The following is a 21,765-nucleotide window of genomic DNA, read 5'->3' on the forward strand; positions in this document are numbered from 1 at the left end:
TTTACAGTGGCCAAATATAGGCGTCAACACAATGTTTAGCACCAGATGTAAAGAAAAAATAGTATGGAGGCTGTCGGTGATAGACAATCAAAGTATTGGCATCCAGGTATCTTGTTGAATTCTGGTTTCAGAGGTCAGTTCAGCTTCTCACTTGTCTTCATCCTGTTCAGTTTACAAAGCTTGCACAAGTAAAGATATAACTCTATCAACCTGCAAGCAACCATGACATTAGCTGACATGAATCACTTCTGCCGCTGACGAAATATACTAAGCTCGGCTCTTTTTTTTTCAGATTCAGAATTAGAAACTGTTTATTGCCAGGAATGTTTTCACAAATGAGGGCAATGTGTAAGTTAACAAAAAAGTTGGAAATAAATCCGCTGGAATTGTTCCCCTGATGTTTATGAGCTCATATGTGGTGAAAGAGCTCTGGGAATCGCAGCAGAAAACAGTGTTTAAGACAAAAACAACAACAAACAATGAGCACCGACACACCGAGGCGGCCATCTGCGGCGCCATCTTGAATCGATGGGAGTGAGTTTAGACAATCTCAGCACAACCGGTAATTACAATGCCGACAAAATAAATAAAGTGACCCACTCTTCAGCAACAAAATGTTTTGTGTAAAATGCAATCAGATTGCTTAAGCATATAGACCAAGTGCATTTGTTTAAATGGGAAGGGAGCCAATGTTTCCAGTCCAATAACACTCGGACACAGTGGCGTTCTCATGAAACAATATCAAAAATCCAGAATGATAACCAGTTTTTAGAGGGTGTCCCGTCTTGTTTTGTCAGACGGGTGAAAAAAAAACCCTGTATGTTTAACATTTTTTCCTAGTGTGTTGTCAATCTTGACAATGCCTTTTCCATGCTGCACTGTCCACATTGCTGACTGTGTGGTAAGTGATGCAGAGAAGGCTGAGGGTTGGGTCCCTTTGAGTCACAACCTTCTGTGAATGGGGTGACCGAACTTTTGTAGGAATATGGAAGTTATGTTAACTTACATCTTATTCGGCCTGTGTTACACAACCAATAATGATAATTGTGGAGTTCAAGTTACATTACTTTGCCAAAAGGAAAATAGAGAGGAAATAAAGAGACAGAAAAGACTGTGAGTCCCATAATGCACTGTAGGCCAGTGCAGGCTGCTGACAGACAGAATAGGAGTCAACACGTGGTTCTGCCAGAGAAGCCACTGGTAATGCAGCTATTTATTTTGTTGAATTGAATTTGTTAAATTTAGCTACATGTTTGTATAACTTTTTGCTTGTTTGTTTGTCTTGGTTGTCTAAATGGACTAACCAGCCAAGAATTTTCAAATATTAAGAGAAACAATAAAGTTCCAGCTGTGTTGGAAAGAGTTGTCCCGTGCGTCCTTTGGACCAAATGTACCAGCCAGTCAAGTTGGGCAAGAGTTGGCGAAAAAATACGTAGGAACTTGACAATAATGTTGGGAAAAAAACAAAACTGTTAAAACATACTGTACATTGTAATCAGATTTAAAGTAATCACAACATTATGTGCATGTACGGTCCATTATGCACAAGATGTTCTGGATAGCTATAAAGATGTCTGGATATTTGAATTCTCCTTTGAACTTTGAGGTTTTGGTCTCCATAGGCACAGTGGTATTTTGAGTTAAATGCTAATGTCTACATGCTCACATGGACATGGTTAAGTGTGCATTCACAAACTGGAAGAGAAGTTAAAACTAATATTATAACATATAGTATATATATATATATATATAACTACATGGGAGACAACAAAGGTACATATACGCGCTAACTCCGGCTGTGTTATTGGCTCATTACAGAAACCCATTATCCTTAATGTCGTCCACGTGATATCTGAACTAGCAACACATTTCATTGCAATGCAAAGCATATCCTGCTCCAGACCAGACAGCTATAACCGAGTGGATATGGGAGAGTTCTTTCATCCCATATGCTCCCTGTGGTCTCAGCAGTCTAACAGGGTGACAGTGTAACCATGACCTGATTACCTGTCCCCTGAAGCCTGTAATCACTAAAGCCAGCAGACAGGCACTGTCAGACCGCTGACAGGGAGGATAATTGAAGGTGATGCTTCATGCTGCTGGACCTGCTAATGAAATATGAAAACAAAGAGCGGGGACAAGGCAGCAGGGCACCAAAAGAGGCCTGAACACGGTCTATATATTCGCCGGCCACTTCTCACTTTACCTGAGCATCAGACCTTTTTCAATATTGGTCCATTGTGGAATGTTGAGCTCATGGTTTTCCCTTTACTCATGTCCATCAAAAAGTGCTGTAAAATTGTTTTAGCGATAAAATACTGCATCAGTGAAGTTATCCAGTCATCCAGTCATATGACAGAAACCACACTCCGAAACAAATATCTCTGAACACGATAATCTTCTGAACAATTTAAGATTGAGAGACTGAACTACGAGTTTCGAGGCTCTGAGGGAGAGTAATTCAAGGAAGAAAGAATAAATAAAGGCATTCGTTCCAAAACAACTTTCAACTATTTTTTTGGAGAATTCCCTCCAGGCCCTCACCAGTTTATGGGAGTTAAACTAGACCAACTTCACGCCGCCTTTACACTGGAACCTCTGCTCACTCGCCCGTCAGTTTGTCAAGTGTATGAAAGTAAATAAATAAATAAAGAGCAGCGTTTGTGAACATTGAGTTTTGACATTCTCTCTTTTTCTACCGACATTGTTTTTGGTGATTGAATTTCCGTGCAAGATTCACCATTCGTTGCCATTGTTCTCTATTTTGGTGTTGCCTCACATCACAAATGTAACGTTCAATAGTTCATGTTTAATAATGATGAAAATCAGCAGTTTTCTTGAATTATTATTATTATTTTTCATCATGTAGATTTAAATGTTATGCCCATATCAACGTTGGCATTACTGAATGTTGTCAATTGTGGCCACAAAGAGAGATCTCTTCTTAAAGGCTGGCTGCTTTCGCTGAACTTGAAGGCTGTGAATATGTGTCACCTACACTCAAATTCTTTAGGAAGGGATCTCTTTGTGGACAGTACAGACAAGAGGAAACATCGCAGCACTCAATAACGCTAACCCAACAAACATATGAGCATGGAAGTGTTGTGTTTGTCATTTGACAACAAAAACACATCAGCTCTGATCAAATGGACAAAAAAGTCAATTGTAGTTACTAAAACCGTCAGTGACGCAATCCTTGAAGTGTCACTCACCCTTCACGGTGTCCAGTCGTTCAGTTCCTCAGCAAACAGCACGTATACGAGGTTGGTATATCCTGACAGCTCTTTAAAACTTCAATTTAACTCCACATAACATACCTGCGATACTCTTGGACCAAGTGGAGTGGTCAAACACTCTCCGACACCACTGTGTGACGTCACTGTACTAGTACTGAAACACGTCCAATATGACTTTAAGTACCCCTCCTCTCATGAAGTATAATACAAACACGACACTTTTGGGGGGTTTTGCTTTCAATAAGCTACATTGAGAAAGAGGGAGGGTGTAGTAGTAATAGCAGTAGTAATAGCAGTAGTAGTAGTAGTAGTAGTAGTAGTAGCAGTAGTAGTAGTAGTAGTCGAAGTGTTCGAGAAAAGATTGGGGCAACCAGCTAACCGGTGAATCAAAGTGGTATGAAGCTCTCTCCATCATGGCACCTTTGGGTCCTTCACATGGAGGCTACAGTGGACGTAATGTCACCGAAACACACAACCAAAGCCGAAGTACAGCCGTGAAGCCGTGGTTTCACGTATACATTCAGTTGTGCGTCTACTTCCAGGTTGTTTTTTTAAAGGGAAACACTGCCGGGACGCCTCGACAGCACTATCGGGACATGTAACGGTCCATGAAGAGCAGCGGCTTCCCTCGGTCTCGAGAGCGGAGAACACACGCAGTTCAAATAAAATACTTTTTTCTTCTTCTCCCCACGCGTAAAGACGGACGACTTACCCCTCTGTGCTCCTGCGTAAACACTGCACATCTTTCTGTATCAACGCGTTCCGGCAAAAAAACAAACACGCAGGGACAAATCCCCGTCCACTATATTTAGGAAACTGACAAACTCAGAGGAGCACGAGCGCGAGCTTGAGCTCCTCCCACCGAGAGAGTGCGCGTGTACATGCGTGTGTGTTTGTGCGCATGTGTGTGTGTGTGTGTGTGTGTGTGTGTGTGTGTGTGTGTGTGTGTGTGTGTGTGTGTGTGTATTTGGACCTTCCTTCCCCTGTACAGTATATGTATGAATCTGAAGTTATATAAAATGTAATTGCATGTGTGTATAAGTGATTTATTAATTTATTATAGTGTACAAGTAATTGTGTGCACGTGTTAAACCCTTTGAACATATGTATTTGGGAGTAGCTAAGCTTTGGTAAACATTCAGATAAAAGAAGTCCCATATCTCAAAGTGATAAAAAAACAACTATATAATGTCATTTTTTTTCAGGGAGAATTGATAAATTGATCGGCCTACCAGACTGATCTGCTGGTACCGAGCCAAACACAAGCCCAGTGTAATAACTGGTATTTCCTTTCGCTCCGGCCTGAAGGAAGAAGATGAAAACTTGTGACTGAAAAGTCACAGATTCCAGTTTCTGAAGCAGCTGAGAAGATCTGCTGATAAAGCCACGTGTAAGTCACCACTAGCGTCACAGTGCGATTTTCAAAAGCTATAACATATACATAAATAATCATTATCGTTATTAGCACTTTAACTATTGAGCAGGTTTTCAAAAGTGCAGAGAGGTGTCAAATAATTCTCAGTGATGATATTCTGTATCTGCCATTTTTCCACGACAGAAAGTGTAAGCTGTTGGATGAAATGTTAATTTGGTCAGTGAAAGAAGTTTCCTTTGAAAGAATGATGTGAAAAATTTGGATTGTCTTTCCAACTGTGGATTGTTTTCTCTCTTCTCTAGCAGAAGGCTATATTTTCAGAATACTTTCATGCGTAAAATACAGCAAGTCTTTCAAGTATTTCATAAAGAGCAACCATCTTTTAAATGTGCCCAAGCTGGACACATCCCAACAAAAGAAAAGAGGCGTAATGAACCTCTTCCAGATTCTTTGCAAACTGGATACTGAGTTTTAAACGCACAAAACAAGCCATTCCAGCATTAGGCCGTCAGATGGGAAAAGCAAAAAAGAAATCTCTGGTGCCATCATGTGTCCTTGTGTCAGATGACAGCCGAAGCGCTGGTTTCAAACACAGCAACAGCAATCACTAGAGATCAGATATGTTAAAACCAGAGGATTACGCCACCAATCAACACTTCTTCATAAGCCAGGAAGCAACAACAACAAACCATCACAGTGACACTGTGTTCTGTGTTCTATGAGTTTGTAGTGTGTGTTTTTGACTCCGTCACTGCGAGCTAAACACTCAACTAAGTCACGACTGTTTGCTGTCCTGGCTCCTCAATGGTGGAATGAGCTCCCCATTGACTTCAGGACAACAGAAAGTCTAACATCTTCTGTCGAAAACTAAAAACACATCTTTTTTTGACTGCACCTTGAACAAGGAAAGTAAGTAGAACTTTAGTAGCACTTAAATGGCACTGATTTATAGCACTTTGTAGTTTAACTTTATTGAAGAAAACGTACTTTCTTGATTCTTGTTGTTCTGAGTTTGTACTCACAGTTGAATGCACTTATTGTAAAGTCACTTTGGATAAAAGCGTCAGCTAAATCTAATGAAATGACTCTGTCTCTGCCCACAGACTGCTGGTAGCATGAAGGCTGTCCTTCCAAGGCCTCAATGTGGCCCTTCCTCAGCGGGACAGTGCCTGCTGAAATACAGTTAAAACAAAACCAAACTGGGAATTTGCTTCTTTTTTTTCTCACTTGGATATGACGTGTTTTGTGATACACAAAAAGCAGAGATATCGACCCTCCTCATCCGGGAGCTCCATCACCAATCTGAACAGCCCCGTTGCTCGTTGCTCTCCGCGTCCAGGACATACGGAGTACGCAGAGAACCCACCTGTGCTGCATTCAGGGCCCACCAGGTGTGCAGCTGTAGGCCCAGACCGGCAGGCTGAGCCAGGGCTGGAGTCAGCCTCCACATCTTTGGAGTCGTTCCACCTCCAGGCAGTTCATCCCACATCCCCATCCTCACTAGTTGTGATCAAATATATTCTGTTTTCACATTTTGTCAATAAAAATCCCAAAACCTCCTTCTTCTGGGACAAGAGCCAGCGCAAAAACCCTTCCAGACATTTCTGGTAGATGAACTGGTGAAGTGGAATAAGGACCAAGGACTCTGACGAGGATTAAACATGTCTGGACTGGACTGACTCCAACTCCAGGGGCGACTTGCTCCCACATGAACTGGGGGAAAAAGCAGTACAATGCAACACATCAATGCAGTGGGATTATTAATCCCAACATATCATAATCGCAAAAAGAAAGCGTGCAGCCAAATGCATTATTAATATATATATTTTTTAATATATATTTACTTTTTTCGACAGGGTTCGACTTTGCTCATCTTTCAAGATACAAGTCATTGCAACCATTCAGTAAAGCATGAAAACCTCTACTTCACACTTGGAAAAGTTGTTCCCAAGCTTAGAAATTGAATAACGGTGGATTTAAAATATTTCAGAAGAAAAAACCTGACACAGTCTGAACTTTGCAACCTGTTTTTAAGAATGCAGATGTCCTTTCAATGTACACACACATGGGGGGTCTCTATTCAGGGACTTTGTCAAAATGAAATGTATAATTACGTGTTTTTATGTTCCATCTTTAATCTGTAATGTTGTAGTGTAAAGGTATTTCATTGGGCTGAACTCCTACGTGCCTTTGTTTACCTCGTCTCCATTCTTCCAATGGGAACTGCGTGTTTAACGTCACATTGCTCTGAATTGTGGGTAATTCCCTTGTGCAAAGGTGGCATCTTACGGGGCGGGTTCATGAAGGGCTCAAAATGTCGGCCAGAGAGCCCTCAAACACTCAACGATGAGACAGAACTGAACCCTCGCGGACTTCGTGGGAGCTCGCCTCAAAGTCTGTGAGTCCTTAAGGGTGGAGATTAGGCCATGGTTAAACTAGTATTAAGTGTTTTCACTTAGACAAATACCTTAGATAAATACCATACTACTTAAAAATACTTGACTTCAACCTCATGTGGCCAACACGAGTACTACAACAAAGAAATGACAACAATAAACTCATCCGTCCAAACTTTTTACAAATGAAAAAAATAAGTTAAAAAAAAACATTACCTGCTAAGTTATAAAAGAAAAAACTATTTAAATAAAAAAAATAACTAAAAATAGATCACCAGACTGTTTCTCTTACTTGCCTCTTAGTGGAAAGATACCTTTAATATACCGGTTTAAAAATAATCAGTGCCATGTGTTTTAACTTTATTTCACAAAACTATAGCAAAAGTCCTTTAAAGTCTTTGGTGGTCCTCTTTAAACATGATGTATATTGTCCATAATGACAGATAATTATTTATTAAAGGATGACAGGTTAAACAGAAAAAGATACAGCATTTCAGTTGCAAAGAAACAAAAAGAAAACGCAGACGTGAACATGTGGATAGTTCACGAAAACGAGATACAAAATGACATAGCGGGGTGCAATGAAAGGGGAATGCAACGTGAAGTTAGGTAAAGTGTTAGAATCTTTTCTTTTTTTTAAATTTTATTTACAGAACATTAACTTTACATTTGACTTCCCCGTACGAGGACTATACCGAAACTTTACTGTACAACCCTCCAGAGAGCAGCAGTGGAAACAGAGATAGAACGTTTTATGTCATTTAAAACAAGATCTCCCCAACATTATAAAATTCACTGTACTTGTACTGGAGCGCCCTCTAGCAGCGTCTATGTTTTTTACTTCCCCCTTATCAAAAAGAGAGAGGGGAGGGGAAAGCAAGTAGATAAAAGTAGGAAGGAGCCATGAAGTAGCGTCACTACTACTAACACGTCTGGATACAACCATCGTTTCCAGTAGAAGTGACACACTCTTGCCATTATTGGGTACACAGTCATCGGGTTATGGGCGCTTTATAGGATAGAAACCCCGCACTCCCCTCCCCCCTTGTGCATCACCGGGGTCACCCAGTCCTTCTGGGCCAGAGCGGCGAGCGTCAGCCGCCTAGCTGTCGTCGGCCTGGAGCATCTTCTCGATCTCCTGGTCCCACTGGTCGTCCTTGTTGTCCATCTCGGTCACCACCTCGTACTCCTGCAGCTCCTGCTGCAGCTCCTTCTCCCAGTCCGCCGTCTCATCTGAATTGGGAGAAGTAAAGCGAGATTGTGAGTATTTTTAAACGGCACACTTAAAATTTTTTTAAAAAAAGACACTCGCGGAACGCAGTCGCTCGTCGCCGTCCCGACGCTTATGAAGCTGACCGTCGGCGGAGGGCGCGCTGTCCTTCTTGTCCAGCACCAGCTGCTCCATCTCTTTCCTCAGATCCTCCTGGTCGATGCCCGTCGAGTCGAACGCGTCGCTCACAAACTCGGACACGCCGGGACTCGTCGACATCTCCTCCTCTTCCTCGTGGGGCGGCTGACGGGAGGCGTGACAGAAAGAGGACAACGGGCTGTTACTCGTCCCTCTGGGCTTTTTTTTTTTTTTTTAGCACGATTGTGGCAGTCTGCTTGTCTGTGCTCTTACCTGCTGTGAGGCGCCGATGGAAACTGGTGGGGTTTTGGGTCTGACGTTGTCTACAAGGAAATCATACAGCGCTGTTAGTTTTTTATATGCAAATCAGTGTGGCGCCTGTAACTCCATGACCCCCGGATGTCCTCTAAAACTACAGCCCTGTCTTACAACACTCACACCCTCACATGTCCCTAAGGTCACCTTGGACTCTCCACCTTACAGAGCTCCGTCATGCCAGAACTTCAACTTTAGATTCTTTTGCTTCCAGGTCTCTAATCAGATGCTTCACCAAGAGGACAAAAAAAACCTCCTGATGATGAAACCTTGATAAGAGCAACAGCCGTGTTCGTGGTGTAGTAAGTTATTCAGTAATCAGGGACATGTGAAGGTGACCAGGTAGATAATTTTCTCTCACCACATTTTCTAACTACAATTTATAGTGTTTGAAAGAGGAGAGCGTGCCGTGTGCACCTCATGTTTTAGGTTTTTTAAATAAATTAATTCCATCATTTCTGTTATCTGGACTGACTGTTATAATTATAGTGTTGTTCTATTGTATATTTTCCTGAACAGACCTGAGGTGCCGGGGCAGAGGATGTCGTATATGTACAGATTATAGTCCTATTGAGGCCAATTTGTGATTTTCACTGATATTTTTTGCACATAGATTTGTAAAATGTCAACCCCGCAGAGTTTTTTTTAAACGATATAAACAACATGAGGAATTATTGATATGTGTGCTACGAGTAGCTACAGTTTTTCACCGACGGGGGTCTCACGAGTTGTAGGCACTAACGGAAGAGATTGATTTGTCTGCTGATGTGGTGATAAAATGTCGAGCTTGTGAAACGTGTGCCCGGTTCAACGGTGATTTGACATCTGTAAACCAGAACCACGAGTCAACAGGAGTTTGATGCATCTTGCAGCTGAAGTTCATCGTGGGAAGCGTCAGTCTTTCAGAGCTTACGAGTTGGGAGGTGCAAATGGAGGTGTAAAAGAAAGAAGCAAACGCAGGTGGAATGCGGTTGCCGGTCGGACCTGTTAAGACGACGTCCTCGGCTGAGACGCTGGCCGCCCTGTCCTCGCCGTCCTTCTGCTGCTGTTGGGCCGCCAGCGCCGTGAGCTGAGCCGACTGCTTGATCAGAGACACCCGGTAGAAATAATTCCTCCAGAAAACCTCCTCCTTCACACTGTCAAACACATTGCATTTATAGATCAGCATTAATATAGACACAGACACACACAGACACATACAGACACACACAGACACACACAGCTAGGAGATTACTGACTGTTTAGGGACCAGGTCGAAGCGCATGCGGTTGAGGAGCTGGTCCTCCTCCAGCATCACTGCAGCCAGTGGGTACATCTGCTCCATTTCAAAGTGGAACTGAACACCGGCAGGAGGGTCGCGCAAGAAGTTCCTCTTGTCCTGTTGACGATCAGCGAGACAGAGAGCTTGGTGTGAACACAAAAGTTTATCCAGGGGATAAAAGAGCGACGATGTCGCGGGCGGTGTCTGCGCGTTCAATCTAGTGGCGCGTTGTCTTTCGCTTACGGCTGACAGGGCGAGGATCTGCTGCTGGATGGTCTCCTCCTCATTGTAGCCGACCCATGGGGGCACCGCTACGTCTGGACACACACACACAGACACACACACACAGTGGTGTTTTAACACTGTATATAAGACCGTTGGGGAGGTATTTCAGCTCTCTCTCTGAATAAGCTGTTGCAAGATTGCAGACTAAAAAAGCCTTTTAATTTAATACGTAACAACGCGGCATTTCAAATGTTCAAACGTTGGCCCAACATTTCACGTTGTAAAACTACTTAATTCTCATGCTACCTTTTACTACCTCTGTTTTCTCTGTGCAGTTGTGTCCATTTGTTTGACTGTTTATACTACACCCATCAGTTTGGACAGCACTGTCCTGTATATGAGGTCCTATACACATACAGTGTTACTGACTCGTTAAGTTGCATTGTTTTTCGCAGTCAAATTGTAAGCTGATTGCAGCCAGCTTGGATTACTATTGATTACAATGGTCTCCAATATTGACATGTTACTTTTTAAACAGCTATGAAAACTACAAATCCTCACCAAGCCCACGCAGCTGCAACGACACGCTTGCCTTACAGTGGGGTCTGTCGGATTTGGCCGCGGCCTCTCCCCTGCTGTGTGACTAAAACAACTTCACTTCCCTTTTCCGCTAGCTTCGTGAGTAATCGATCACCCATTGTGAAGAAGATTCCTGATTTGGACCGTACCAGATTTCTTGGCCTTCTTCTCCTGGACGAACTTCTCTTGCTCCTTATGAAAGTCTCCCAGGAAAGTCTACAAAATGCACACACACATACATACTGAATAAGACAGAAGAAAAGTGTCAATTGTCAATGAAATGTTGCATGCATGCACGCATGCATGCATGCCGAGCATACTGCTGCTCTTGCATAACCGTCAACACGCCTTGTCTATGATGCCATCGATCTTTCCTTCCTCGACCGTCTTCTTGATGGTTTGAGCGGTACCCACCACCGACTCTGAGATCTTCTTGGTGGCACTGGACGCGAAGCTAAAGATGTACTCTTCAGAGATGACAACAACATAATCACAATCAACATCATTACAATCCCCATCACAATCATCATCATCTCGTGGGACTATCGCTAGAAAAGTTTTGCATCCACTTAGAACTACAATAGTTCTAGTTTACCGGTGTTACGGTTTAACAGGCGACCCTGCTAACTGGTGACTTTTTTTAGCCGAACGCGTCAGTTGTTGTCGAAAAATAAAGTGTCAAAACCTCTATAAACATAATATATCATATACAAATTAAACAATGCGACATTTACGAGGGCAGCTAAGCTACGTGTGTTCTTCCTATTTTGAACAGCTGTATGTAACTACGACAACAACGGACGCGTTCAGATGACAGTCGCCAGTTAACACGGTCGCATATTAAACTGTAACACCTGGTTTGAGACGAGCTAACACACACAGCCAGACTAGCTAACAGCACTGTGATTAATGGCCAAGCACATCTTTGAGCTAATTACTGAGCTTTGCTAGTTTGACGCAGTTTCTTTCTCACCGCCGAGTCCTTTCCCGAGCTCGGAGTTTCCTCGGTCCGCCTCCGGTTGTCCGTCCTCGTCAGCTGGTTGCTGTTTGTTTACCTCGTTCTGCGCCTCCACCACCTTCTCCTCTTGCTGCAGCTCACTCAGGTCCTCCCTGTCGCCCGTCGTCTTGTTGTCCGCCTGGTCCTCCAGGCCCAGCCACGTCCCGAAACCCCTGAACATGGTGGTTGGAATAAAATGACGGAGTTTGAGCTTTACAGGTAGGGGGGGTAAAAAAAACAGTCTCAAGAGAAAGGGGGTGGGGGGTCCTTTTGACTCTACGCAACCAGGAAATAGACTGACAGTTTTTTTCTTCTTCTTCTACGGCTTGTGATTCGAGTTGTGTAATACTGCCGCATAGTGGTTCAAAGAAGCGAAGTGGTGCCTTCACGTCCGGTAGTGATTTTTGATCATTCATAATGTGACAACATATACCACACAACGGCAGTATTATTACATAAAATTGTATTACATAAAATCCCACATACTCTGTAAAAACGTAAGGCAACATAATATTAAGTATCTGTTTAATGGGACACAGGAACGACTGTTGCTATAATAATAATTGTTATTACAATTGTCATGATAAAGAAATGTGACACTTCACCAGCAGGTGGCGGTAAAGACGCCCGAATAGCTTCGTCATACCGAAACAAGACGCCGACGGAGGAGGAAGACTAATGTCTGGTCCGTCGGAGGTCAGTTTGGCGTTGATCGTAATTTTACCTAATATCTCATATCTGAACCTGGGGTAAAGTTGAGTACTGAAGTAACTGTATTTATCCTGTTATTATTCTCTCTGAGCCTGATCTTACTCGTTGGAGCAGAGTTTCAATGGGGGGATTAGCCGCGGCTGCTAAGGCTGTTTACTTGGACGAAGTTACACCAGACCTCTTTTAAAAAAAACAAACGGTTATTTAAAACACAACACGCTTAAACTTTACCTTAACAGTCTAACGGAATTAATTGAAAAGATCTCGGTGTTAACTGATGTTTGGGGCACCGATCGGCGTGCGTAGCAGTGCGATGTATTGCGGTGGAACAGTTGGTTTGGTAACTTTCAGTTTGTAATGTGCTCTGTCACGGTTTGTGCTGCTGAAAGATAAGATTATCCTAAACTGACCCAGCGCCACGACTGGACCCAATATGAGATATTTATAATCACAAATTGTGCCAGGACTGACTCATTGTACATTTTGTTTTGTCTTCTTGTTTTGAAACAGTTCAAACGGTGGAAAATGAAGACTCTGATGGTGTTTGATTTCGACCACACGGTGGTGGATGACAACAGTGACACTTGGGTGATTAAGTAAATAACATATTGCTTGAATCCATCAATGAAATGTCATACAATACATTACAAAACACAAGTTGGGCACGTTTCTTTTATGCTTGATGAAAAATCTTTAGTACAACAAGACAGTTTGCACAACAAGGAGCTCAAAGTCCAGTTTGCTGTGTTTTATTTAACATCAGCACTTTTTTGTGTGTGTTTTTTCTCTCTTCCCAGATGCCTTCCAGGTCAGACTCTTCCGGACTCTTTGAAGAATTCGTACAGGAATGGCCACTGGACAGAGTTCATGGGCAGCGTCATGAACTACATAGGTGATGATTCATTCAATTCATTTTATTTTGTATAGCCCAAAATCACAAATACAAGATTTGCCTCAGGGGGCTTTACAATCTGTACACATAACAGCCCTGTCCCAGTACCTCACATCGGATCAGGAAAAACTCCCCATTCATTCATTGATGATCCTGTTTGCAGGCTGTTTTTTCATCGGTGCATCCATAGATCCCTTCACACATCTGCACATTGACACTATATTGCCATCACTTACAAACCTGCTTACTCTTTAGTCTTCTGACCTTTTTTTTATTGTTTAAATCTGTCCACCCAGGAGACCAGAAGGTCAGCCCCGACAGGATCCGCAGTGTGATGGAGACCATCCCCTTCACCGCTGGAATGACGGACTTGCTGACGTTCATATCGGACCACAAGAGCGCCGTTGACTGCATCGTCATCTCTGACTCAAACTCCATGTTCATAGACTGGATCCTCCGCGCCTCCGGCCTCCAGGCAGCCGTCGACCGGGTCTTCACCAACCCGGCGAAGTTCAACGAGCTCGGGTACATGGAGGTGCAGTGCCACCACTCTCACGACTGCGCCCGCTGCCCCGTCAACCTCTGCAAGAGGAGAGTCCTGGAGCGGTACCTGTCGGAGCAAGGCGACAGGGGCGTGGAGTACGAGCGGGTGTTGTACGCCGGCGACGGCGCGAATGACCTCTGTCCCGTTTCCTGTCTGAGGGGGCGCGATGTCATGATGCCCAGGAAGGGCTTCACCCTGGAGAAACTGCTGGCCAAACTGGAAGACGGCGCTTCCGTCAGTGCTAAAGTCGTAGCCTGGAGCAGCGGCACCGAGATCCTCCAGGAGCTGAAAGCCAGTATGCAGCCGTAATACTGATCGACGTCTCAGTTGGAAGTTGTCACTGAAGTATTGCGCTTGCGGCAATTTATGGCCAAGATGGTATTTTGATAACAACTTTTTTTGTCGGAAAAATTATAAAAAAATTCCGTCGAAACCCTTGACGGTAACGAACAAGCTTGGACTCCCAGTTATAACTAAAGATTTACTTTTAATTTGGATGTGGAGGTAGGGAATGGAGCCATCGGTGCCCAGTTACACGGTACAGAAACAATGTTTACACTCGGCTAAAAGGGAGGGATCGTGTGTGTGTGTGTGTGTGTGTTGGTGGGTGTGTGTGGGTGCGTGTGTGTCACTCGATGGTCGTACGGCTCCTTGTCGCCTAAATGTGCTCTGTGCGAAGTTCAGAGCGCGTCTGTTGCCTCCTCGTGGCTCTCCACGTGGCGGCTCTTAGCTAACGGCGCTAGCAGTGTCCGCTAGCTTTGCCTCCGCGACATTTAAACTTAAATATTTGACTGGATGTCATTACAATCTAATATATAAATAAGAGTTTTAAAATATGAGTTTGAAAGTGTATCAGCTAATATGCTTTTAAAAACACTGCTTGTGACTTTACCTGTGTGTAACCACTATATATTGTATTGCAATGAGCCTTTTTTTTCTATTGCAGCAAATATTGTGACTTGTCCTTAAGCGCAGCTCAGGAGCCTGAAACTGAAGCGTTGAGTCATTCATGTGACATATCACAATGTCTTCAGTGAACAAGGCGTATTAAAGTTTATCGCAGATAAATATGATTTTAGATTCAGGAGCCAGTGTTTTAAACACAACACCTCTACATTTGTTTACCTCAGCCGCCCAATAGTCGATCCATTTTTATCAAAGACGTTGTTTCTAATAAGTCAAAGTGGTCTCGTGTTGTTTAATCAACTGAAAGTACAACGTCACTTGTAATAGAAAAAAACCTGATTACTACAATTTTTAAGATCATACAGTCGGAGAACATTACTGAGCCACAGTTTGATTTTGCATAATAGTTTTTCTCTTCATGCAATTAATCCAAAATGTGCTGCTTTAAAAAAAAAAGGAGAGAAAAGAAAATGTAATTATTTAAGATGAATGAACAAAAAGACCAGCACTGAACTGCTCTTTTGAATCCATCAATGCTTCACACATTTTAGTAATATCAGCCAGGTGTATTAAAATGATCCATATGTACCAGCGGTGAGAAACCCGGAGACGGTCTTGTTTCTCCAACGTGAATGGAAACGCTCGCCGAGGGATTGTTCTCGACGTCGTCGTGAAGCCAACGTGTGACATGTGATTTGATGTTTGTTTTAATCTTTGTGATTCTAACGATGCAATTAAAAACCAGAAACCTCTTGGATCGCTTTCTATTCCTCGTGTCTTCATGCCTTTTCGTCAGAACCGTGACGTGTGCGCTGCAGATGATTATAGTCGATGGAGTGGACGAAATACTAGAAACACCCGATGCGGTCCATTAGAGGTCTCTGGAGGGGCATTTAAGCCACGCAGCGTTTATCGTGGAGAATATTGCAGGTTATTCAGGCAAAGAAAACCAAAGTATCCAGTCGGTCCACCTGTCAAAGTGCTCGATCCTCTCAGCTTCCCCTACCAGATCATGGCTACAGGCAATATACAAAGTAAGGGTGAAAATATAGATTGTGAGAGGTGAAGAATATCAGGAATGGTACAGTAAAATGAGACGTCTGATATATACGTACTCGTACAAAGATAAAGGAAAATGTGAGGTGGACATAAATGAAAGGACAGTTAAAACATGTTTTACTTTGTTTATTTTAAATATTACTATGTCTTGTGTGAGTCACTAAACACAAAGTACAGCTGACCTCGCGGTCGCTCAGGGGATCTCCAAAAGTCTCTCGGGTTCATCCTCTGGGAACCATGATTGTTAAAAGGTTATGCCAATGCTTCACAATCTTTGCCCCGGTTGTGATACGAGAGGAAGCTTTCAGGGGATCTCCCTCTGGAAATGACGAGAGATAAGTGAAAAAGAAGGAAATGAAACTTTGTGACGCTTCATCCTTTTTTGTGATTGATGCAAGCTTCTGCTTTCACCCAAAACTTCCAGCCAGTGGCTCAGCAAAAAAAAACTAAAAAAAACAGACTTATCCTCTCCTTCAGATGAGCAGATATTCGTCCTGTGAAGATGCAAAGATATTCCTTCCCAAGGCTGTCAGGGAAAAAAAAAAAAAAGAAAAAAAAAAGCATCACTGGATTGGCACAAATGGAGAGGGATTTGAAGACGGATTTGTGGAGGGATGCAGGCCAACAACTCACAGAGACAGCTCTTGCCTAAGATCTAACCTGCTATTATGATCCAAGACGCAGCAGGCTTTGTTTACTCTCTGAATCCGCTCTTCAGTGGGAAGCGGCTTTAGAAGAGGCTCGCTGTATTAAAGGAAGATGCTTAGTTGCATAAGTAACAGCCAGGCTCAACGGCGACGCCGTCAAACTGGGATACGAGTCCTGGAAGTTGGGACTAGTTTACTCGTAAAGTTTGGTGTTTAGGCCGCAGGTTTCACCAGGTCATAATACAGGCCGTCGCCTTCCTGTTCTGGCTACTGTAGGGAAGGCAGTACCGTGTGGGAGAACCCGCTTTAAATCCTGTGGACGATGCAGTATCAGCCTGTTTATCCGGTAGCAGCTTCAATAGACCAGCATGCAATGCAGCCACAAGATAAGTGAAGGATTTATTGTATCATGGGATAAAAAAGGAAAAACACATTTTCATATTTCAGGAGCTGTGGGCAAAAAACACAAGCGGAGGGCACGAAATCAAGAACAGCCAGGCTCACAAAAGTAGAATGTACTCACGGTGACCCTCCTGGGTGTGTTGTGGGCCCACTCAAAGTCTGTATTTATTGTACAGACCTTTTTTTCCCTCTTGATTTACTGATTTACTGACAATTTTTAAAAAAAACAAACAGAAAAACATTCATGGGTCCAGAATGAGTTTGGAATCAGCTTTATCTATACACCTTTCCTGTTGCCTTTGAACCAGAATTATAATATGGGTAGATGAAATTACTCTCTGATTGGGTGAGAGCGGGTCACGGGGTGTACTTTATTATTCCATAAAGTACTGTACAGTTTGTTTACATTTACCAGCGTTCCACATCGGTGCGCACTCAAAATAACGGGTAGATTGAAATTGCGCGTTAGTTGTCATAGTTAATGTCACAGTTCAAGGGTTTGCCGGCCCGACGCACAGCCTGGGGCCAAGCAACACCCTTGAACAGTACATTACTGACAATACGGTACTGCCTCTAGTATCTTATTGCTCATTAAAGTCCGTGACACTGAACAATAAGCCCCAGAAGTCTGTCCCGATTAGTCAGAGCAGAAAAATCATTTCCAGAGCAATCTTTGCAAATGATTTCAACATTCATTTGAACCAGTACAGTTAGCTGATTGTTTTATCCAAAGCGACTTACAATAAGTGCCTTCAACCGTGAGTACAAACTCAGAACAACAAGAATCAGGAAAGTACAATTTCTCCAATAAAGTTAAACTACAAAGTGCTATCAGGAAAATACACTCCATTGCATGGAGAAGCTTGAAATCAACAATCAGATGCATTACATTTACATTACATCATGTGGGAGAACCCGCTTTAAATCCTGTGGATGATGTTGATCACGTATGTCATGGTCTCATTCACGTTGAAGACAACTTTCTCTCGCTTCACCCCGGATTGTGTTTCACTGCGGCGTTCATTATCGACGAGTTACAAAGCAAATCATAATGCAAGAAGCGGCATTGTAACTCTTCTATGATATCATTATTAATCGTCCTGTATGTTTCTCCCATGTGTTTGTACAATAAGACATGTTTGAGGGAAACCAGATCTATAGGAGACAATTTAACATCACAAATGATGCATGTTTTATATCACCGCCATTTATTATGCATGCGGTGATGATACATATTTCAAGGCGCAGTCCTTCATTTCAGCCGGCAAGTGTCTCATTTGCACACCAGACTTGAGGAAAGGGGTACGAGACCTTGGGTTCCACCACAACAACGGCTTACATCCCTCGTTTCACGGAGAGCCCCGGAGACGATTCTCGTTACGACTCACACGCAGAGCAAACGCAACTGTGAAACGCACTTTCCCCGATCAAGTTGACGCTACAAATCTGACACGCCACCGCGGCAAACTTTGTAATGCACGGACCACTCGAGGCTCACATGCTGATTCCCAGGATGTGCGGAGGTGCTGGCCGCCTGGAGAGGCCCCTATATACTCTTCTACACTGAGGGCCTCCTCTCAGACGTGGCCCTGCGGCGCTCCGCTCCTCCGGGCGACGAGGCGGCGCCCTGTGTCCGCGGGTCGTACTTCGAGGCTCATTGGACAAAAGGGGGGAGAAGAGGCAGCCTCGCGATTATGTGAGGGGAAGGGGGGGGGGGGAGAGATCACCGTGGATGGATCATGACAATTAATGAGAGTTAGGCACTCATGTTCGAGGCCCCGCTGCCATCGGCAGTCAATCAGCCACTGACCCACCTCGTGCGTCAGCGTCAACCTGGTCAAGGACCAGCAAAGCGTCTGTCTCGTCTCGTTCAGAAAGCAACGCTCGGTGCTGAAGGGCGACGCTGCCGTGCGCAAGCGGACAAGGACGACTGACGAGAAGGCACTCGAGGCGGTGTGAAATGTGAAATCATGACAAAGCAGTAACGGCAGCATATACAGGAGGTTCGCGTTGTGGCTTCACGGCCTCAAACTCCTTGTCGGCCGTTTAGCTTGAAGACGTGTGCTTTTAAAAAAAAAAGGCAAGTTGGACGCCCTCGGGTCAAGTTCCTGAGCCGCATCGACGTTTTTAGATAGACAATGAAGCCCGACGGTGCGCCTGTCCAGCTCTCCATCACCTCTGACCTCCCCCGTAAGAGAGGAGGGAGGAGAAAATAGCAGCGAAGATCCGCCGGGGGGATCAATAAATGATCACAAAATCCATTGGAACGTGTTCTGCCAGGGTCTTGTATTCTGTGTGAGAGCGCAGGCGTTTCTTCTACACTGTCAAATGATGGTTTCACAAGATACCGGTACATAAAATGTGTGCCGATATCTTTTTGGAAGCCCACTAAGCTTTTCTCTGTAACCTTAACAAGCGGAACACGTCCTGATGTCTTCCTCTTAGTTTATTGATGGATGAGTAATCACGCAAATGGTGTATGGGGGGGGTGGGGGGATTGACAGTTTGACAGATATAAAAAATACTGAAGGACACTATCCAAAATATTACAAAATAAATGTTTGTAAATGGGAATGGAGCTGTACACATACACACACACACACACACTGGTAATTAAAACTTGAAGTCCAGGCGTACTCCAGGCCGCCGTGACATCACTACTGGGCGTGGTTGCAGGTTTCTTGACCCTTGATTTGGGATTCTTCTTGAACAATTGTTGGTGTAGGGCATTTTCCGCGCCGCATCACCCTTCTCCTGCTGGACTTGGAGGGTCCGCTGAAGGCCGGTGACCCGCTGCAGCTGGGAGCGGTGAAGACGTGAAGGCCCGCGAGGCCTTGCCGGATGTAGAAGGCGACTGCCCCGGCACGCTGTGGTGCTCTCCCGGCTCCGGGCGCCGCGCCTTACCCGAGAAGAAAGAAGCCTGCGGGCGGCTGGCGGGTAGGTCAGAGTGTCAAAACTGGAATTTTTAAGAACTAAGACAAAGTGAAAGCAGAATAGTTTTTTCCACATGCGCGGTGAGCTGAAAAAAAAGGTCAGTCCTTTAAAAGAGGCTTAGCGACATTTTACACACGAACAAATGCAGACAAAAATCTTTACATCTTGGACATAATACTTACTAATCTATGATAGCTCCTCTGTGGATACATATTTTTACTGTAAGATCTGGTTGCCAAAAGTCACTTAATCTCTGTTGGTCCTTTGTAATTTAGTGGCTTACTCTAAACACTGCAGATTAGGAGATCATCGAAGAAGCAACATTTCTAGGACTGGATCCCGACAGCGTGAGGACCGTAATATAACAATGGATGTACTTAAAGTATCACGATAATACCAACAATGGAGATTGACACCTTCCAAAATGTAGATATTATATTGTCGATATGGAGCTGTTACCAGCTCCTCTACACATCATATGTTTGCATGTACAATATGAATGTTCAACTAGTAACTCAAGCGGTCAGATAGATTTATTGAAGGTGAAAAGTGTTGTTTTCCTTCTGAAATGGAGTTAAAGTGTAAAGTAGCACAGAATGGAAATACTCAAGTAAATATCTAACAATAATAATAACAATCATCACACCTCTATCTAGTTTTTTTTAATATTCAGGTGTCAGGTGAGTGATGGTTTGTCAAAGGTATCACAGCCAAGATGATCAAACTGATGGAAGAATTCTGTCGAAATTGGTTATTAAAAAAGTTTCAGGACAAACGTGCAAAATTCAACATTTCATAAGACTTTGCGGGTCTGACTTTCAATTATTGATGCCTGCCAAATAATCCACGTGAATGCCTCAATGGAATTTGTGCAAACACTCAAAGCTAACATCAGTGGAAACTCAATTATCTTGAACCGCTTATCCCGGTAGAGGGCACGTACAGAGACAGACCATCATTCACACTCTCAGTCAATCAATTAACCTGAGCTGCACGTCTTTGGACTGCGAGAGGAAGCCGCGGAGAACCCCGAAGAGAAACCTGGAGAGAACCCGCGCCGACGTGGTTTTCTACACAAAGACGCACGGGGACGAAGGCCAAGGTGTGACGGAGAGCGGCACCTTTTGCGCGGCTGTGTTTGTGATGGCGAAGGAAGACGGCGGCGAGCCAACGGCAGCGCTTCATCACCTTCTCTTGAGGTTGTGGAGGCAACGTGGGGAGCAGGCAGTGACGTGCCAGCTGGTTGGAGTTGTACGAGCGTGGTTCTCCCAGGGTCTGTCTCCTGCAAACCAGCAGGGACAAACGGGAAAAACAAACTGGAAAGGGAATGCTAAATGCTCAAGCACTTTTAATTATCTCCGGGGTTCAAGACATGAAGAAAAAAAGATGACACTCGGGGAATATGCATATTCACTTCCTTTTTTTTCTTCTTCCCAGAGTCTAGATATAATAACAATATTTGTAAAGCTCACTAATTAACACAGGAAGTCACTGCCACAGCCTCCAAGAAAAGGGTTTAGCTTATGACCTTTGTTAACCAAAACACCTCGCCTTTGAAACCAAAGATCCACTGAGCGTTAATTAGTGGGCTTGAAACGGGGGCTTGTAGGCACGCTTTTTTTTTTAACATTTGGATATAAGCTTGCGGTTTCACACTGTTTGCATGCTTTACGCTAAGCTAACAATCGCCACGCTGTAGCGTCGTACTTTGTACAACAGATATGAGGCTAGTAGTGTCATCTCACTCTTGTTAAGAGAGCGAACAAGTGTATTTTCCAAAACGTATGGTGTATAATTTGCTCAGCAACAGCTATATAAAGGCGGCTAACATGAGCTAATGTTAGCTGCCATGCGTTTCTGCTCATACCAATCCAAGGTTGTGTTCAGGATTGCAGGCAAACGTATTGAATATGATATACTCAATCAGTATGTAATGCA

At 43.7% G+C, this 21,765-nt stretch overlaps 3 protein-coding genes across 11 annotated transcripts in view; 1 reads left to right on the forward strand and 2 right to left on the reverse strand.

Moving 5' to 3' along the window:
- Positions 1-4,065, reverse strand: part of LOC137782783 (myocyte-specific enhancer factor 2A-like) — a 36,121-nt gene extending 32,056 nt beyond the window's left edge. For 2 of the 3 annotated variants that reach the window (XM_068572404.1, XM_068572414.1), the window contains exon 1: positions 3,949-4,065. The gene's annotated coding sequence lies outside the window, so the exon portion shown is untranslated. The remainder of the gene's footprint in view (positions 1-3,948) is intronic. The other variant, XM_068572431.1, reaches the window with a different exon arrangement.
- Positions 4,066-7,444: 3,379 nt separating this feature from the next.
- Positions 7,445-12,010, reverse strand: syap1 (synapse associated protein 1). Its single transcript, XM_068576983.1, has 9 exons — positions 11,709-12,010; positions 11,084-11,202; positions 10,885-10,951; positions 10,175-10,248; positions 9,909-10,048; positions 9,655-9,806; positions 8,629-8,678; positions 8,364-8,520; positions 7,445-8,240 (listed from the first exon to the last, which is right to left on the reverse strand). The coding sequence occupies exons 1-9, from the start codon at positions 11,911-11,913 to the stop codon at positions 8,110-8,112; spliced, it is 1,095 nt and encodes a 364-aa protein (XP_068433084.1). The 5' UTR covers positions 11,914-12,010; the 3' UTR covers positions 7,445-8,109.
- On the forward strand, positions 11,574-15,540 carry phospho2 (phosphatase, orphan 2). 7 transcript variants are annotated; one of them, XM_068577043.1, is made up of 5 exons: positions 11,574-11,951; positions 12,341-12,428; positions 12,954-13,031; positions 13,241-13,335; positions 13,632-15,540. In XM_068577043.1, exons 3-5 carry the CDS (start codon positions 13,012-13,014, stop codon positions 14,186-14,188), a joined length of 672 nt encoding a protein of 223 aa, XP_068433144.1. In that variant the 5' UTR covers positions 11,574-11,951; positions 12,341-12,428; positions 12,954-13,011; the 3' UTR covers positions 14,189-15,540. The 7 variants fall into 7 exon arrangements, with proteins under 7 accessions (XP_068433144.1, XP_068433136.1, XP_068433105.1 ...); XM_068577004.1 differs by having other exon boundaries at positions 11,575-11,951; positions 12,954-13,039; XM_068577017.1 differs by having other exon boundaries at positions 11,575-11,951; positions 12,344-12,428; positions 12,954-13,039.
- Positions 15,541-21,765: the final 6,225 nt, after the last annotated feature.

This window comes from Clinocottus analis, unplaced genomic scaffold, assembly GCF_023055335.1.
Source record: "Clinocottus analis isolate CAN_PGR_092001 unplaced genomic scaffold, fCliAna1.0.p SCAF_1, whole genome shotgun sequence".
NCBI classification, from domain to species: Eukaryota; Metazoa; Chordata; class Actinopteri; order Perciformes; family Cottidae; genus Clinocottus; species Clinocottus analis.